The sequence below is a fragment of the Pteropus alecto genome, unplaced genomic scaffold (genome assembly GCF_000325575.1).
Source record: "Pteropus alecto unplaced genomic scaffold, ASM32557v1 scaffold511, whole genome shotgun sequence".
Taxonomy (NCBI): Eukaryota; Metazoa; Chordata; class Mammalia; order Chiroptera; family Pteropodidae; genus Pteropus; species Pteropus alecto.
Window position 1 is genome coordinate 1,957,401 of NW_006431911.1, and position 19,327 is coordinate 1,976,727.

Sequence of the window (19,327 nt, forward strand, 5' to 3'; positions counted from 1 at the left end):
CCTGCTGCTCCCAATTACAGCTCCTTACTGAGGATATTGGAGAGTGACCCCAAACAACTAATTTTTCTTTAAAAAATCATCGCCAGCTGATTCTTGCACACACCAGGTTTGAAAAGCTCCAATGTGGTGCATTGGATGGAATTGTACACCGAACTAAAATTTAAATTATGCTAACAATTGTTTTCTGTAAAACATTCCCACGTTTTCAAAGGAGGCTCTCCTTTTGACTTGCTTCAATTTATGCATGATTTGGGGCTTTTTTTTCTTTTCCTCTTATGTCACTTAATTTCCAGTGTCATAGAAGAAAAAGGAGAAAATGGAGTTCAAGCATTGTTACATTTGTAATCTGTGCAGTCGCTAACAGGCCTACAGAAGGGATAAGGGAGTGACATGAAATTATTCTAAGGGAATATTTTGACCTTATAGTTCTTTTGTTAGAATCGTATTAAACATCTTCAAGTCTGTCGTGTAATGTAAAGCATTCCTTATGTTGTATGATTAAATATTTCATTCACTTGGTTTTGTTCTAGGGAGTCTTATTTTTCCTTCCTCTGACAATTTCTTATGGATGTGTTCTAATATCTTGCATTGGACCCCGCCTTTCTTAGCTTTACCTCTGGATATAATGATGTTAGAAGCTAAATTCTGTTTTGGTGTAAAATAAGTGTTATTTTATTCAACTAATGAACACAGTTAATCTGCTGCAGATGGTCACTATAAATAATGAGTCAAGCCTTTTACCGGGCTTAAAATCACACACCGTTTGCCTCAAAGTTTGACACTTCATTCTCTAACTCTGCTTTCAAGAATTTTTCTCACCCTTGCCTGAAATCTTGTGGCTGCTGTCTCTCTCGATTCAGCATTAATTTCCTTTGTTTGCAACAGGACGACGAAGCTGGAATCGGACGTTCCTCGGAGACTTCAAGCTCTGACATCTCCTTCCTTCCTTTTATTCGATTAGAGTTGCATGAGGATGATAATGATGACTTGGAGAAAGAAGGAATTTCTTGGAGTTAGCAGGAATTCTGCAGGGAGCCTGAGCCAGCCTTGTCTGTAAGACAGATTCACTGGCCTCCTCCCTACCCTTTCGGCCAAGGCTCTTTTCTGTCCCGGAATGATCACAAAGCCGGCCGAGCCCTGTCCCAAGTTGTGTGGATGGGGGTACCAGGCGCATGGCAATTCCAATGAGCGGTCTAATTTTATCTTGGCTTCTGGCCAGAGGGCTTCATGTCACAGCACATTTCAAACACCAAAGCGAATGGTCAAGTATGTTACTGTGGACTCATCTTGGCCTGCCCCAGAGGTTATGGTCAATTACATTCGAGGGTCGTTTTCAAGCAAGACAGAATCAGGAATTGGAAAGGAGGTTGGAACTAAACATGCGTTTTTATCCCAACTGGGAAATGCTTATCAAAATAGTTTTAGTTATCAAGTAAGCACAAAGTGCCTGGAAATGACGTTCCCAAAGAGGGGAAATGGCCCAGCTGTGCTTTTTTTGGCTTTCTCTCATCCGCTCAACAGGAAAAATATTAATCAATGGAAAAATGCTCCCCGTCTGTTAATTTAACGTGTGAGCTTTAGATAGTGTGGGAAATAGTAATACTTAATGTTTTTAGATCACAGTTTTATTACATGGATCGCAAAGAACTTTTTAGAAAATGGTTTCTACTTAAAGCCACGTATTTGTGCCTACAGAGATGTTTTATTTTCTTGACGGCACAGCTGAAACACTGAGATCAAGTTCCAGGATTTCTTACGATCTTACAGTAATCGCGTGTAATAGTCAAGGGAAGAGGTCCGATAACCCTCTGTAACTTAGGCAACAACTTTTTTCCCCATCAACAGGGAAGCAATTCGCAATTCAGTGCTTCCTCGCAAACCAAATTAGCAACACTTCTCCAAAGACGTAAAGAATGTCTAAGACAAGAGTCCCATAACTGGGATTTCCATATTTTGATATCTCTCTATGCCTACTTTTTGAAATTTGATCGAAGGACAGCTTACATACAACAAAATGCACACATCGGAAGGCTCCAGCCCGATGCATTTTCACTAAGCGAGCCCACCTGTGTAACCACCTCCATGCTTTTGTTCAAGGTGATGAGGCTTCGCAAGCTGGCTCAGCAGATTGCCAACTGCAAACAGTGCATTGAGCGGTCGGCATCACTCATCTCCCAAGCGGAACACTCTCTGAAGGAGAATGATCATGCACGGTTCCTGCAGACTGCTAAGAATATCACCGAGAGGTGAGTGCGGGGACTGCTGGGAAGTTCTCAGCTGCTGGGCTTCTGCGTCTGCGGTGTGATTGGTTGGCCTTGCCCTCGCCTTGCTTTTGTTTTCATTTTCAAGGCCGAGTACCGGAGAGAATAGACGCTTTGATTTGCTTTGTTCCAGCTAAAGATGCTTCCCTTTGACATGTCAGAGCCTTTTCAGTAGCAGCCTGGAGTTCAAGGCCTTTGAAACAAGAGTCCGCCAGTTAGAAAGAATAAAATCGGGCTGCTTTTAGGGGAGAAAAGCTACGATGGCACAAAAATGGCATGTATTGTGACTTTCAGAACTTGATCTTATCATACACTTGATAGCAAAGAATCAAAAAGAAGGCAGAAACATAAAAGAGAATCTTTTCTTCCATCTCAGGGCTCAGCTACTAAAGAAAAATGGCCCAGGTGTTGTTTTCTTTTAGACCTGTTTTTATTTGGTTGAGAAGCTTCGCCTTTCTTGAAAAGGTCAAGGCCAATTCACATGAGAGAGAAAGGACCAAACTGTCAACCTCATGCCTCCTTCTTTCAAAATACCCTTTATTCTAGGGTAGGGAATATAAAAATGACGTTATTTCGAATGGTCAGTTCAGCATTAAAACTGGCGGGGTCAGCACCCCTTCAGTACCTGTACTTGATTGGCACACAAATTACTGGCCATCGCCGAAACAAACACCTATAGCAATTTCAGCGGGGCCAAAGATAAGCACCTAATACCACCTAAATGACATTTCTGATCAATGCCAATGGCCTTGACTTTTTATTCATTCTAATTTTCAGAGTTAGCTGCCCCTTATCCAAAGCAATAATAGAATCCTATCACTAGAAGACCGCAAACAGCTCATTCATGCTGGTCTTTCTCCTAGAGCAGGGGTTTGCCTTTTTTTTTTTTTTTCCTGTAAAGGACCAGAGAGTAAATATTTTCAGCTTTGCGGATTATAAGGTCTTGATCACAACTATGCAATTCTGCTATTGTAGCTCTACAACAGCCTATATAGATAATACAGAGACAAATGGACATGGCTGTGTTCCAATGAAACCATTTACAAAAACAGGCAGCAGGCCAGATTTGGCCTGTGGGCTGTACTTTGCCAAACCCTGGCCTAGGAAAAAAAAATACTCACCATCTTAGGACTTGAACTTCTTCAAGAAAGAAGAAAGAAAACTAATATTTATCAAATGCTTGCTTGTGTTGGACTCACTCTCAAAATATCGCATAGAGGTTGGCATCGATATTTTCATTTTTACTGTTCTTTCAATGAGAGTAGTACACAGTATTTTTACAGCTCTGGTCTAGTATCCAACCAGCTTCATTGTGTTATTTCTCAATATTTGAAAAAATTTCCTTCTACAACTGGTTAGATACTTTTCCAAAGCACATGCATGAGAGCTGATTATCATCCCTTTTCTATCCTTAAAACAATCTCCCCCTTCTCTAAAGGAAGCCAGTTTCTTTCCTTCTGACTCCCGAGTTCCAAATGTTTAACTGTCTTCACTGCTCTCATCTGGACTATATCCAGTTGCTTTATAGTCATCAGAAAGTTAAAACTCCAAACAGCACTAATACTCCAATATACCGAGGACGTTCTACTAGACAGTGTTTACACTTACATCATGATTTTCAACTGGGATCCAAGAGTGCTTTTCTCCAGCTATAAATCGTGAGATGTCCAGATGCAGTAGCTACTGTGAGCTGCATTTCTCAGCAATCCCTAAAAATTTGATCAATTATAACATGAAAAAATCCTCACTTAGCGAGGGGAGATAATGTGGCCCCATAACAGTTAAGGTAGAACATTCTGAAAGAAGACCTGTATTTGAAGCATAACATAAGCGCATGAATGCCTACATACGATCTACATCAGATACAGCTGGTCATATCTGGTCCCATTCACCCCAACCTATAACAAGCCTGTCTCATCAAGAATGGAAACATGACCAATCTCCCTTTCTATAAATGAATTATATTATATACTATATTCTCAAGCCTCACTAATGTATAGTTCTTGGTGTAACAGTATGCACACTTTTAGAAAATGATGTTTAAATAAGCAAAACTATCCACTAAATCCAGGCATAAGAAAGTTGGCCTACTGCTTATGAGAATTCTAAATTGCCGTCAAGTTTGACTACGCAGTGCCTGTAAAAATTTGCTAGAGGTCTTTGTCCCACTGTTTCTGCATCCCCCTCCCTCTCTCCATCTCTATTTGTCAGTCCTCTTGGTTGATCCCCGAGCCTTTCTGTTTTTCCAGCAACCGGAATGCGAAAAAGGACTCTGGGCTGGAACTAAAAGTTGGGAAACCTGGGTCCACATCCCAGCACTGCCACTTTTTAACTGTGACTCTTTGGATTTATTCATAAGCTATTGTCTCCTTAAAAAATTTGGCTCATAATAGCTACCTCTATCAGTAGTTGTGATAACATCGCCGACAACTCCTAAGAATGTGCCTTAAGCGTCATAGGTATTCAATAACGTTCATGGGATTTATGTTTGCATCTTGCAGGATGTCAGTATGATCCTTCCTTGTATATCTATACCAATGTTGGTCTCCATCTACCTTTCTCTATTCTTCAGCTCTTCACATTCTTCTCTACAGCGTGACTTCATGATTCTCTGCCTCCTACTGTGTCTGCCTTGGGCTTTGCCACCTGTGTACGCTAAACCATTTTTTATTCTTCTCTTCAAGGGTGGAAAGCCCACAACAAACTTTAAATGCTGCAGGCCTTCCTAAAGAGAGACTTGGATGTGATTTTTTCTCCTGCTTCATTAAATCACTTAAAGTAGATATGTTCACCTACAAGCTGAATCAAGCTGCAAAAAGTTGTTCAATTCAGAAACATCAAAAAAAAAAAAAAAAGAGAGAGGAACTCAAACTTTACATGGTAGGAATGCATATGCTTTGGAATCGAGCGTTTGGCTCTGTGCTATTGCTTAGTAGTAATTATGGATAGCCTTGGGACTGCTCCTTAACACTCATGAGTCTACTTCTGTTCATAGCTCCCAGCAAGAAGGATTCATACCATCTTGTTTTTACCATTGTAGTCCCAGCACATAGTGACATGAATGACATGAATGAATGAGCGAAGGAATCTATAAAACAGGGCCAATTATTCCTACCTAAAATAACATGGTCGTTTTAGGGATAAAATGAAATAATATAGTAAAAATATTAGCCCAGTTCCTGTCTCAAGGTGAACACGCAACAAATGCTAATTTTCTTCTTTTTCACTCACTAAATGGATGCAGATGGATTGTATCATATACTGTAGTCTCAAGCCACACTAATATATAGGTCTTTGGTATGATTGTCTATGCAGCTTTATAAAATTACATTAAATAAACAGAGCTCTTCACTAAATCCAAGCATAAGGAAGTTGGTTTAGTACTTATGAGAAATATAAAATTAAAGTCACTTTTAGTAGCAAATTATCTGTGTCAAGAAGATGGTAAAAAGAAAATTCCCTCTGAACAGGCAGTTCAAGGAGCCATCCGACTTTCCAAGACTACAAAGCCAAGAACTTCAGTTTTCAGCACTGGAAAGATATCACTTGATTACAAGAATTAGAGCACATCTGATGAATGGTTTTTGAAGTGTGTTCTGTAGGGTGTTACTTGGTATTAAAACAACAACAAAGTTCCAGAGCCAAATGCACTTGGGAAATCCTGAACTGACCAAAGTAAACCCTGTGTTGTTTTTGTGAGACCTCACCAGGTTTTACCATGGTGACATGCGTTGTAGAGTGCCCGCCTCAGAGAGACCTATTTAAATGCCATTGTCAGGTCAGGCATGGGGGGGGGGGAATATTACGTGGGAAGGGTAGAGCATCTTCCCCTGGCATTGGCTGTTGGGCAGAAACCCTGTGAGCAGTGTGGCTTTAGACACGTCCACGTTCAGGAAAACTGGCCCCGTGTGGCTGCTAGCAACTGAGTGTCATGGAGATTAGGAGCATCAAAGTCGAAGTAGAAATAGGGAGTAACGTGCAGCCCACCCTCTTAAACACCCAGCTGAGACACAATGCCCTTATTTGTCTCAGTATGTTAAGAGCTTAACACACACACCCACAAGCATACGCACACATGTGCACGACATGAGTCTGAAAGCAAAGGATTAAGAAAGTTCCATAGCACTAATGGCCCAGGTGAATTTTGGCAACTTATCTGAAGGGCAAGAAGATGGTCAACAAGGATTTGGGGAATGAAAACATGGCCTAAGATGTTGAATTTGGCAGATCTCCTCTTGCCTGTCACTCCAATTAAGAATTTGAAATTGTAGCCAAAGATAAATATCTTTTCATCAAAAAAATGTGTTGGTGTTAAAAGCTGCAGTAATCTCCAAAGAGTCTTGCTGTCAGTCTTTGGCTCCCAGGCTCAGGAACTTTCATCCTTTTCATTCCTAACCCACAAAGTTCTCACCATCAAAACGTCAGGCACTTGACCAAGGCATGTTTTACTTAATTGTTTATGGACCATCCGACCAGGAGAAACTTGAGAATGAAATCTGTTTTAGATGAACCTAAACAGAGGGATCTGCCAGTGGACAGAGGAAATGCTAAAGCAAAGATCATCTGCTCGGAGCAATTGAAGTCCTCTAACCTGTCAAACACAAGCTCTGTGCCACGCATGCGCGACAAAGACGTGCCATCAAAAGTTAACCGCTTGTTTCAAAATAACTCCTTGCGGTTCTCCTTCCTGGACATCATGAAACGGAATTAATTGGGGTTTCACTTTAAAATTTTTATTTGAAGTGTTCAAATGGCACTGTAGCCATTTCTTTGAACTTTTATGCATTGGTGCAAATATTTTGGACTCTTCAGTACATGGCACACTTTAAGAGGTTAGTTAATATTTGTTGAGATATATCTCTTGGGGTAACCAGGTTGACATTTTTCTAGATCAAATGGAAGAATATAGACCTGGAATAATTCTCCTGGCTGCTACCAGCTAGCTTTGTGGCCTTGTACACATGAGCATCAATGCCCTTAATTAGAAAATGAGTAACTAGATTTAGAGCTAAATTATCTCAGATATGTTTCTTTGCTCAAAAATTCCCAGCACCCTACACACAGTAGGTCCTTGGTGGTGTTTACCGAACTTAACGAAATACCAAAATCCACAAGATGATAAGTCTGCATAGTTCGATATGCTCAGAAGTGGTTTGCATCATGCCACAATTTTCTTGTTTTTAAGAGAACACTTGCATTTTTTAATGACTCCAAATGTTCCGCTATTAATAACTGAACTTTCCAAATCAACTTGAGGGTCCATAGCGGGAGATTGGTACTTAGCAGTACCTTGCTCTATGGTTTATAAATGAAAGCTCTTAACTCGCGATCCTAAATGAAGAGGAGAAACAGTACATCCATTGGGGGAATTTGTGAGAAAGCTCATGAATATTTTCCATGGCATCTGCTGGGAATATGGTAAAAGAAAATGAATACAAGGAGAATGAGAACGAGCCAGACAAAATTTCTTTTTTAATGTTTATTTTAGAAAGAGGCTAGTAATTGATTAAACTAATCCAATATCTGGAAACATTCTTTTTTAATCTTCACTTTGCCTTTTATGCAGTTTGAGATTTTGGAGACTCCTCTTTGAAGTGGAGCAGGGTCGAGTCTGAAAGGAACAAACAGTTTCCCAGACAGATGTGTGAAGAAATGCCTGGAGCTATGTGCCTCTCGCTGGGGTTAGATGTGATGGGGCCAGGCTGTTAAATACACAGCAACATGAAATATGAATATTCTTTTGCCTCCGTGGGGAATTTTTTTCCGATAGTAAAAGGGAAGGGGGAAGCCATTCTGCTGTTTTTTCCAATTCCTTTGCCTTTTCTTTGAGCTTGAATTCATTCGCATCGTGTTGTTGTGTTGTGCCATTCCGAGATTCTTTTAAAGCTTGTGAGTAAAAACCGCACTCTTTTTTTTATGATATTTCTTTTTATTGTTTTCATTCCTATGCAGGTATGGTAACAGCCATCTTGACGTTTCTAAAAAGTTGTTTTGTTTAAAATTACAGAGTCTCCATGGCAACTGCTTCATCCCAGGTCCTAATTCCTGAAATCAACCTCAATGACACATTTGACACCTTTGCCTTAGATTTTTCCCGAGAGAAGAAATTGCTAGAATGTCTGGATTACCTTACAGGTATTGTCTTTTGTGTTTTCTTTGACATTGTATATAGTCAGTGACACAAATACTTTGCCACCAGATCAATTCCCTAAACACCAGAGATGTAGGCTTCTGATTTAGGAATGGGGTCTAATATTCCTGCAAACATTTTCTGGCACTCTTTTTCAACCAAAGCAACACAGTCCAAGACTGAATTGAGGGCACACACACAAAAAAGAGAATCTCTCATTAAAAGCATACTTACTACTATTTCCCTTATTCTCAGAGTGTGCATAACTCAAAGGATAGCTCTGTTGGCCATCAAAGAGATACATAGGGTAGCATTGCTATTTTTCATTTCATGTCAGCAAGGCATCTGACTCTCAATAGCGCCTTGGCAGAATAAAAAATGGCAGCTAACTGATTGGGTATCTATCCTGCTCTAGCTCTTTGTATTTGTGACTTTGTTTAATCTTCACAACATCAAACTGAGGTCAAGTGTTATAGTCTTCATTTTGCAAATGATGAAGGCCATCCGTCTTGCTAGAGGTAAGATAGCTAGGGAGTGGCAGAAGCAGGATTTGGCTTGAGTCCGTACAGACTCCAAAGACCTCTGCCTTTTCTAGTAAAAAGACTGAGTTTCGTCTTGGCAGAGGTCACTATGGCAAACATCCTAAAAATCGCATTTGAATTCCTGGTGCCATGTTTCAATCCTGTGCTTTCTTATAGGCTTTTTGTGCGGGGGCGTGGGGGGGAGTCAAGCTTGAAAAACAAAAGCAACAACAGTAAAATAAAACCTCAGGCTACTCCTATTTCTAACCATGCTTCTAAGTTTTTCTTTGCTGTTAACCTCTAAAGTGGGAACTAAAAACATTAGCTGGTAGCATGTGGACTGTTTAGACGACCTTATTTGTGTTAGCCAAAGCCACTGGCGCTTATGACTTCAGGAAAGCTCCATATATACAGTAAAACCAGATGTGCACTGAACTTAGGACATGTAGCCCTCAAGAGACCACATCCCTTACTGCACACGGCATCAGCTTCTCAACTTTAATTCTATGTGCATGTTTGTGGGAGAGTGGGAGCATGGTGTGATGTTTGTTTTTACAGCCTGTGGATAGAAAGCAAGGAGTTCTACATTCAGGGAGCATTGTACCCAGAAGATCAGTGTTTTTCATTGCAAGGCCCCAAGGTGCTGTTTTTAGCCTTTGTGCATTTACAAGGGAGGCAAGCAAGTCATCCCACAAACTTCCTATCTTATGTCATTCTTCTTTCGAACCATACCATTCCTATTAAAGAAGAAAGAAATCAACTCACAAAGCATTTGTCATAAAGAACCAAACTTAGTTTCAAATATTCATGAATTTACTGCCCTCCTTTTTTAAGCTTTTAACTCTGAGATTTATCTGAACTAACACTATCCACCAGCACTTTCTACGACAATAGAAACATTGCATATCTGTACTATCCAATATGGTAGCTGCTAGCCACATCCAGCTATGGAAAACTTGAAATGTGGCTAGTGAGTTTTTATTTAACCTCAATTCAATGTAATTGAAATTTAAAGGGCCACATGTAGTTTGTGGCTACTGTATTAGACAGTGCAGGTCTAGGGGTTTCTCTGGCCGAGCTGATTTTCGTGATGGCATCCTGTTTAAAAAAAAAAAAAAATCTCCTTTTTTCTTATATCATTTGGGAATGAGCATAGTTGCAACAAAAGAAAATCCAATTAGCAGTGACGAACCCATCAAGGAATATTCATTATCATGAAACAGGAGAACAGAGGCATGTGAACCAGGATCGGGCAGCCGTTCAGTGATGACCTCAGACCCCAGACTCTTTCTCTTTTTCTGCTCTGCCATATTCATTGTGTTGCCTTTTGGACACATGATCACAATGTGGCTGTGCCACTTCCAAACATTATATTCAAGCTATAGACAAAAAGACAGGGGCAGAGGGGGAGATAATGACAGAAAACGCTGTCAGCCAAGTTTGTCTTTGTTTATCTGGAAGAGAAAAGGCTTACTCCGAAGACCCATCCAGCAAACTTTCGCTTGTGTCTTGTGGGCCGGATCCGTGTCACGAAGTCATGCCCAAGTGCAAAAAAAGTCTGAAAAAAATGTTTGGCCGGGCACTTGGCCATTCTGCATAAAATTGGTATCTCATTGACAGGAATATGTCCTCCCCATTTCCCAATAATTATTTAATGCTATTTCAGTGCTGCACACCTATTCTAATCGCTCTTGGAATGCCAAAGTACTGATTAAAAGGGAGATTGTGAAAGTAGTTTGCACTGACTAGTAATGTGAGCACCATATATCATTCCGATGGCTGTTTATGCCAGACTAAAGCCCATATGGGGTACCTGCTATTATGCCTTCTTAGCCGTTAACCTCAAATACAAATTTGGCCCATTTGTAGACATAACATTGATCCCGACCATAACATGGGATGCTTGGCTGATATTGCCAAGTCCAAATAGTTTATCAGACATTTGTAAGCAGGAAATGAAGTGTTGGTGGAGTATTAGGCCACCATTTCTTGCGTCTTATTTAGGATAGAGGCAAGAAAATAACAGCCCTGGTACTCATTCCATGAATATTGAAATTGGCAGCATGCTGCTGTTCTCATTTACAGTAAATCATGTATTGACGTTTTAGGACAAACCCACCGGGTTTATGATCGAAACAGTGTTAGCCTGCCTGGTTGTGAAAACAAGTATTTTCCCCTTCTGACATGCCTCTAAGTGGTATGTCAAGTTAATAACCCAGAGAGGTGACATTTCCTCCACGATTGCAGCTACTGCCATGTATCTCACAGCTGCTTACCTATTTTGAACATGTTTTCCTTATATTTAATCATATATTGCAATGCAGAAAGAACAAAATCTTTCCACAATCTAAATAGCTTAATGAACTATTTAGATTATGGGAGAATAAGTATTTCTCCACCGATCCATGCAGGATGACCCCACACTAACAGAGACCACATGGATAAAAAGCATGTTTTACGATGCAGCTGGGCCTCCCCCACAGAATGCATCTCCTGATTGGTGTCATTGATTCATCCACATCCAAGTCACAGCATATGACACTGAATCTTACATGTGGCTACTTCAGGAGACAGATGTATAAACACATATTCCAGAAAGAACACTCTAAGGGCTCTTTAGAGCCCTTCTGTCATAATACACAACTTAACACAGCGCCTGCCACGTGTAGGTATTCAATAACCAATAGGCAAAGCGAGACTAAGTGACTTTATACAGCAGACATAAAAGTTCCTTACTTTGTATGATACTTGTCCTGAATATGTCTTTAGGTGGCAAAGTGAAGAATACTAAAATAATCAAAGTTTTAAGTTTACCATTTTCATAAACTTTCTCCCCTCTTTGGATTTGTTTAGGACTCATGAATTCTATAGTAGTGTAAGCAAAAGGTGGCCACTAACCTATAGAATGCAGGTATGTTTCTCCTTTCAAAGTTAGGTTCTGGTGTAAAGAGAGTTGAAATAAAGGCCTAGACTGATTCTCTAAACCAGGGGTCAGCAAACTTTGACTGTAAAGGGCCAAATGGTAAATATTTGGGGCTGTGCAGGACATATGGTCACAACTACTCAACTCTGCTGTTGCACAAAAGCAGCCGTAGTCAATATGTAAATGAATGAGCCTGGCTGTGTTCCAATAAAACTTTATTTACAAAAACAGGCAGTGGGCCAGTTTTGGCCCATAGCCATAGTTTGCCAAGCCCTGTCTGAAACATTATTGCTAGTGCAAAGCACTCACTGTCTAGCCTTTTTCTTGCTCACAAACTCTTCTCATAAAACCAGTTACTGAAATCAGTCCAGTAGAAGTCAATTTAAAATCGTTATTTTGGTAGGTTGTAGACTTCTCTGCTCCAGAATGTGTTCAAGACATAAAACAGCAGCCTTCTCCAGCGATGAAGTTAACCAAATGCCAAGGAATCATGTTTTTCTTGGGGAAGGAAAATGTACTGTTTAGATATGATGGATTGCTAATCATGTTCTTATTAGAAATATCACCGATAAATTGAAAAATGAGAAGAAAATAGGGCCACACTAATAATTTTTTAATAAGGCATCAAAACATCTAATGAAAGATTTTCAAACAGTTATTTGGCTGATATGTTATGGGATAAAAAACTTTGGTACTTTTCCAATTGGGTGCAATTTTAAATATAAAAATATGTGGCATCATGTAGCTCAGAAGTTGGCAAACTTTGGCTCACAGACCAAATCTAGCCCTCACTTGTTTTTGTAAATAAGGTTTTACTGGAACCTGGCCATGTCCATTTGAGTACAAATTGTCTTTGGCTTCTTTCATGATGCAAAGGCAGAGTTAAGTTGTTGCAACAGAGTCCGCAAAGCCTAAAATATTTACCATCTAGCCCTTTACCAAAAAAGTTTGCCTTGCCTGCAATGTGGATGAAATTACAAAAGTTTATCTGGTTTACTTTTTGTTAACATGTTTTCTTCATGGAGGAGAGAATATTATTTGTTTAACCTCCTAAACATGCTTTTAGGATAAAGAGAGGTAAGTCCATACTGCAGGCCGAAGTCACACTACCGAATAAAAATCCCAGTGATAGCAAGCCAACCAAATGTTCCTTAGGTTGGGGTTACCATCTCTATGATAGTAGACCTCATGGATCTGTTTAGAAAGGCCTGCTTCGACGGTCCAGCACTCCTCGGAAATGTATCCCCGAGGTGTCTGCATCTTCATTAATGAACGTTCTTGATGCCCACAGCTCCCAACCCTCCCACAATTAGAGAAGAGCTCTGCACAGCTTCCTATGACACCATCACTGTTCATTGGACCTCCGATGACGAATTCAGTGTGGTGTCCTATGAGCTCCAGTATACCATATTCACCGGACAAGCCAATGTTGTTAGTGAGTATTGCATGCCTTATCGATTTCTCTATCTGGTGACTGTTTTCAGATAGATTGCTTTTCTGAATTTAAACATCAAGGGAAGACAAGGGAGGAAAGAATGCATAACATTTATTGACTTGTCTTTCCTAACCAAGAACATGATAGTACTCACTTGTACTATACTAGTAAAAATAACTGGCCAAATCATGATGAAAATGAATGATCTCTAGCAAACTACATAGATGAATCTTACAAACATATTGTTAATGGAAAAAAAGCAAGAAACAAAAAAAAAGTATGCAGTCCATTTATACACGCATAACTTGAAGGTAAAAATAAACTGTTTCATTTAGAGATGTATACATAGGTTTAAGAACTATAAGTAAAATTCAGGATGATGGCTACTTCTGAGATGGGAGGGGCGTGGCAATACTGGGGAAGAAATATGGGGGTCCGTGGGGTTAACACTTTTTGGGTGGGATGTACATGGTTTAGTCATCATATCATCCATTGAATTTTATGTATTTTTCTGAGTGTTATTTCACAATTTAAAAAAAAAGGAGTTAATAAAATGAATAGCCAAAGAACACCAAATACCTTGTCCCATTTAGAGGAGAGCAGGGCGATCATTGGCGATGTTAGTAATTGCCCTCCACCTGGGAAGAATTTCAGGCCTTATTTGAAAGAGAGAATCCCCTCTGTCCTGGAACTCATGGGCTATTTAGTATCTGGGATGATTTGATGGTCTCGAGCAACAGCAGTAGCTGGCCAGATTGATGATAACAGAGGAAGCGCTCCTCCCCACCCACGGAGTTACTTCCGTTGAGTTGAGTAAATGGCAAAGGACCAGATGAAATGGCTTGTCAAGGGAGCAAGTTTGAAACGTGTTTAGCAAATAAATAGAATATGTCAAAGTAGGACGGAATAGCAGTCACTTCTCAACAAGGAAACGTTTTAAATAAATCCATATTAACTTCATGTGCTCTTACTGTATCTCTTAACTACACTGTTCTTTCCTGGCACAAGTAAATCTGAGGCACTCGATGCTTAAAACAGAGGTATCGTTTAGGATTAATTTAAAAGAGAGATGCAGAAAGACACGCTTCTAAGTGACTAAAGTATGAATGACCCATACCAACAAATGGTTTCCACTGCCTTTCTTATATTTCTCTTTCCCAACTTGTCCTCTTCAACCCTCTGCCCTTCTACTCCCTAATTGGCCTGCCCGGGAAGCTTTTATTAAAATCTTACATTTTCCGAGAATGTATAATTTTGGAGTGAAAGGGGGAGATCATGAAACACTGAAAAGAGCTTTGGCAAGCTATTTGAGTAGGTAGGAAATATGGAGAGGGCAGAGATGGTGGGTCAACAAAAAGTTCTTGGGAGCAGTGATGGTTAAAGTAAGTCTTGAAAGAAAGTGGGTAAATATCGGCGAGTTAAGGGGATATCAGACAGCTACGTCATCAGAAGCAAACCTAGAGAGACATAAAATGGTAGGGCATATTGGGAGATCTCATCTAATTAATCCTGACTAGAGAGACGAATGAAGACAGTGAGAAATGAACATAGAGAAATACAAGCGGGGTCAAACCCCTACAGGTCTGATTCAAGAAAGTGCATGTTCTTACTCATCATTCGTTTAATCCTAACCCACAGATGAGCAAGGGCTATCCAGGCCACACCATGTTTGGATTTTTACCCTATGGACTTAGGAGTCGTGCATAGCAGTAGTGTGATCAGATGTACAATTAGAAGCTGACTCAGGCAGCACTGTGGAGGATGGAGTGGAACAGAGCAAGACTAGAAGCAGAGACATGAATTAGGGGATTCATAGGAATTCACGGAGGCAGAGATAGCCAGGACCTGCAAATAAATGGCACTAGCGATGGAGAAGGAAAGGAGAAGATAATTTCAGAAAGACTTGTAGCTCCAGTCCATATTCCCAGGAAACATCATTACTGTCCTGAAACATCATTACATTACTGAAATGCTTTTGGGAGCAAGTCTGAGAAGCACTGGTTTTGCAGTGGTTAGGCATCATTTTGCTGTCCTTCCTGGATTTTGGATTCTTCTGGTATTAGTCCTCTTTCCCAGTTCTACATGCCCTGCTACAAATCATGGAGGAATACTAACTGTCTAAAATCTTCCATTTCAGTAAGTAATGCACAAACGCTATATAACAATATATAAAATGTATATACAGTGAAAATTGGATGTTTTTCACTCTACCAGCCACCACGGTTCCAGAGTTATGCACTATACCAGACACATTTCTCATTCATCTTTCCTGAGATAGTCTGTTTATAGACTACGATATACATACACTCACACATACACACACAGAGACATATTTTTAGGAACACGAAAGTAGCATGCTATACACAGTTGTTCACATTGCTTTTTTTCACTAAATATTATACTGATAGACCATTCTATTCCAGCACAAATAAAGAACTGCTTCACTTCTTTTTGAGGCAGCATAGTACCCTAATTTATTTATCACATATTCTATTGATGTATATTTACTTTGTTTCCAATCTTTTGCCCTTATAAGCAATACCTCAGTGAATATCCTTGAATATCTCTCCTTTCATATAATACATGGGGAATTATATCTGCAAATCGATCTCTTGAGATGGAATTGTCTGAACAAAGATTATTTGCACTTTAATTTTGGTTGACATTGCCAAATTGCCCTTCAGAGAGGTGACATATGATTTTTTAAAACTTATGTTTCCAGCTGTATGAGCTTATTCTATTTTATAGATCTAGGATACATATACCATAAACTTAACATGAAATTAAAGTATAGTAAGATTTTCAACCTTCAATTATGCTTCACCACGAACCTGAAATACAAATTACTCAATAATCACTAATATGATATTAAATAGTCACTCCTTCATTTAAAATTCTCAGTCGGAGGCAATTTTTCCCCTGGGGAACATTTGACAATGTCTTGAGATATTTCTGGGTCTCAAAACCTGGGGGAGGAGCTACTAGCATCTAGTTCGTAGAGACTAGGGATGATAGGAAATATCCCACAAAGCACGAGAACATCACCCACACACAAGACAAAGAATTATCTGGCCCAAAATGTCAGTAGTGCTGAGGTGGAGAAACCCTGATTTAAAGCAAGGTGAACAAATAGCATTTACATAATTGCATTCTAAATACTTAGAATGTAATTGAACACACTAACCCACATACTATTAATACTATACAGCATAGAAGGGAAAACAGCAAAAAGAAGCAAATGTAATTCATTTCTTTTTGCTCCACTTAAAGAATTATTTACTCAGTGTTATGGTATGGACATTACTACCACACTGGGTAATCTGAACCAGAGATTGTATCAAACATTCATTTGAAAAAGATGAAATTCAAAAGATGATCAGAAATTCCAAGGCAATCAGAGAAAATTGGAGTACAAAGGTTTGAGAAGAGCAGGTAGAAAATGGAGAGATGATTCCTTGCAGAAAGTGAATTGGGATCAACAAACATTGTGTCAGACTCAAAACACAGAAGGTTCTCTGAAAACACACAGAGTATTGAAAGAAGCAACATCTGTTGCTGAGTGAATAATGTAACTAGAAAAAGAAACATTTGGAGTCACTTTATAGCTAAAGGATGCTTCTTGGCCCACTTGAGGAATGTTATATTTGTCTGAAATTATTTTTGCTTGATCTAGGAAAAATTATATCAGCTTTCTATTGCCATGTAAAAATGTTTCCAAAACTTAGCAGCTTAAAACAATACCCATTTATTATTTCACAGTTTCCATAGGTCAGGATTCTGGGCACAGTTTAACTGGGTCCTCTTCTTAGGGTCCATAAGGCTGAAGGCAATGTGTCGACTGGGCCGCATTCGCATATGGAGGTCCAATTAAGGAAGAGTCCATTTCCTAGCTCCCTCAGGTTGTTGTCAGAATTAATTCCATTATAGTTGTAGAATTCATGGATGCTTGTTTCTTTAAAGCCAGAAAGGAGAAAGAGAGAGAGGGACAGAGACAGAGAGAGAGACAGACAGACAGACAGACAGAGAGACAGAGACTTTGCTACTTCCAGTATTTCACCTCTAAAGCCTCCTTTAAAGGAATCGCCTGATTAAGTCATACCCACCCAGAATGATATTCCTTTTGATTAACTCAAAGTCAGCTGAATAGGGATCTTAGTTACACCTGCAAACTCTCTTCATCTTTGCCATATAATGTAATATCACAGAATGGTAAAGGTGATAAGACCTTTGTCTTTTGCCATATTCCGTTCATTAGAAGCAGGTCACAGGTCCTGTCTACACTCAAGGAGAGAGGATTACACTAAGTTATGAATAGTATGGAGTAGAAATCACAGGGGCCACCCAAGTGTGCATCCACCACATATGGTTATATCTCTCCTGAAATTTCTTGAGTCAAATTATCATGGCATTTGGACCTGGACTGATGGGCCTTGTATCAGTTGACTTTTGCTAAACAACTACGGAACCTAAGTAGTAGAGAACAATAAACGTTTATGGCTTGTGCATCTGGAACCAGCTGGGGTTCAGCTGGGGGTTCCTGCAGATCTTGGTTAGGCTCCCCCACACGTCAGGCTGATACTTGGGGCCACCCAACTGCTGTATAGCTCTCTCCTGCAATAGCTCAAGCATCATGTTTACATGTTAGCTGACATGCTATTGGCCAAGCAACCCCTGTGGGTAAGCCCAGAGTCAGAACAAGAGAGCCTACAAGGTTACATGGCAGAGGGAGTGGATACAGGGAGGAGTAAGGAAGTGGAGCCAGAAGGCCATCTACTCTAGAACCCTAACTCAATACCAGTTCTTCACTCCATCCCCAAAACTAAAGGAAGGTATCTGTTGCTTAAAACTTAGAGTTTCTCAGGCGGCTAAATGTAACTAACTTGATTTCCATGCTGTTGGCATGGAAAATAATACCAAAACAAGATGCATAAATGGAATAAATGAGGAAAGGCCGTGCCTACAGCAATCCAACAATAGCAACACCCCTGAGCATCATGAACTCAGAGCTTTATACTGGGTGATTCCAGAGAAGGTATTTCGTTCTCAGAAAACAGTTGCTGCAAGAAAAATAAGTGCAAAAGGCTTCATAAAGATTACGGATCTGCTTTATTGAATGCACGGATACCAGAAAGGCTGTTCTCTCAGGACAGATAGAAAGCTGTGAAACTTCAGGTGCTCATCTAACTGGGGTGCTCTCGTCCGCTTGCTAGTACCGGGATTTGTTCATTTCTTTAATGTCCATCAAACCAATGTAATAATGACCTGATGCCTACAGGATCAAATTACAACAAAGAATTTAAAGGAAAAGGTTAACTGAAACGCAAGCATTTTCCAAGTATTTTTTTTTCTTAAATATCATACGAATTTGTAGCCACTGAGAGAGACCTGAATTTGAATCCCAACTTTGGACCTCACTAGCTCTATAATTTGGGGCGAATTATCTAACATCGTCTGAATCTGTATTCTCATCTGTAAGAAGAGGTAATGTTTTAACCTCACATGGTTAAGGCCTTAGCTCTGTGATCGCCACAGTGGTAGAACATAGATATTCCAAGTTACTACTCCTACAAAAATATAGACTGTACTCACCCATCGTTGCATTTTTTAAAGGCTGATATTTTTTGTCATAAAGGTCAATCGTGTAATTTGCCAGGGTTATCTACATAGCATTTTACACAATCTTCATGACAGAGGCTTCCTTGAATGTTGTTTGTCCATCTTTCCTACCATTTGGAGGAATATCCTTTGCAGATCTTATATTGAATGACAAGATGTAGTGGTAAAATTCTACTGCAAATTAGAAGATATAATGCTCAAAAACGGGCTCAGTCCTTATGCCACTAGGAAATCTACTGTCTCTAGTTCATGGTTCCTTCACTTGTCATAATAAATTCTAGTTAATTGCCCTCAACTGACTTTAGTGAAGGAGAATTACATAATATCTACGGAGCTTTGTAATCTTGTAAAAAGGTTCCCACTAATCAAATTCATACATTCATATGCAAAATTAATGACATTACAAATTTGTTATTTTCCATTTTTATTAATAGACTCGTG

General features: G+C 39.7%; 1 protein-coding gene across 3 annotated transcripts in view; it reads left to right on the forward strand.

The window, feature by feature from the left end:
- MID1 (midline 1) overlaps window positions 1-19,327 on the forward strand; it is a 546,989-nt gene that overhangs the window by 513,287 nt on the left and 14,375 nt on the right. For all 3 annotated transcript variants that reach the window (XM_015599319.2, XM_006906038.3, XM_015599326.2), the window contains 3 exons: window positions 2,098-2,246; window positions 8,269-8,396; window positions 13,127-13,270. In XM_015599319.2, coding sequence (XP_015454805.1) covers window positions 2,098-2,246; window positions 8,269-8,396; window positions 13,127-13,270 — 421 coding nt within the window. The remainder of the gene's footprint in view (window positions 1-2,097; window positions 2,247-8,268; window positions 8,397-13,126; window positions 13,271-19,327) is intronic.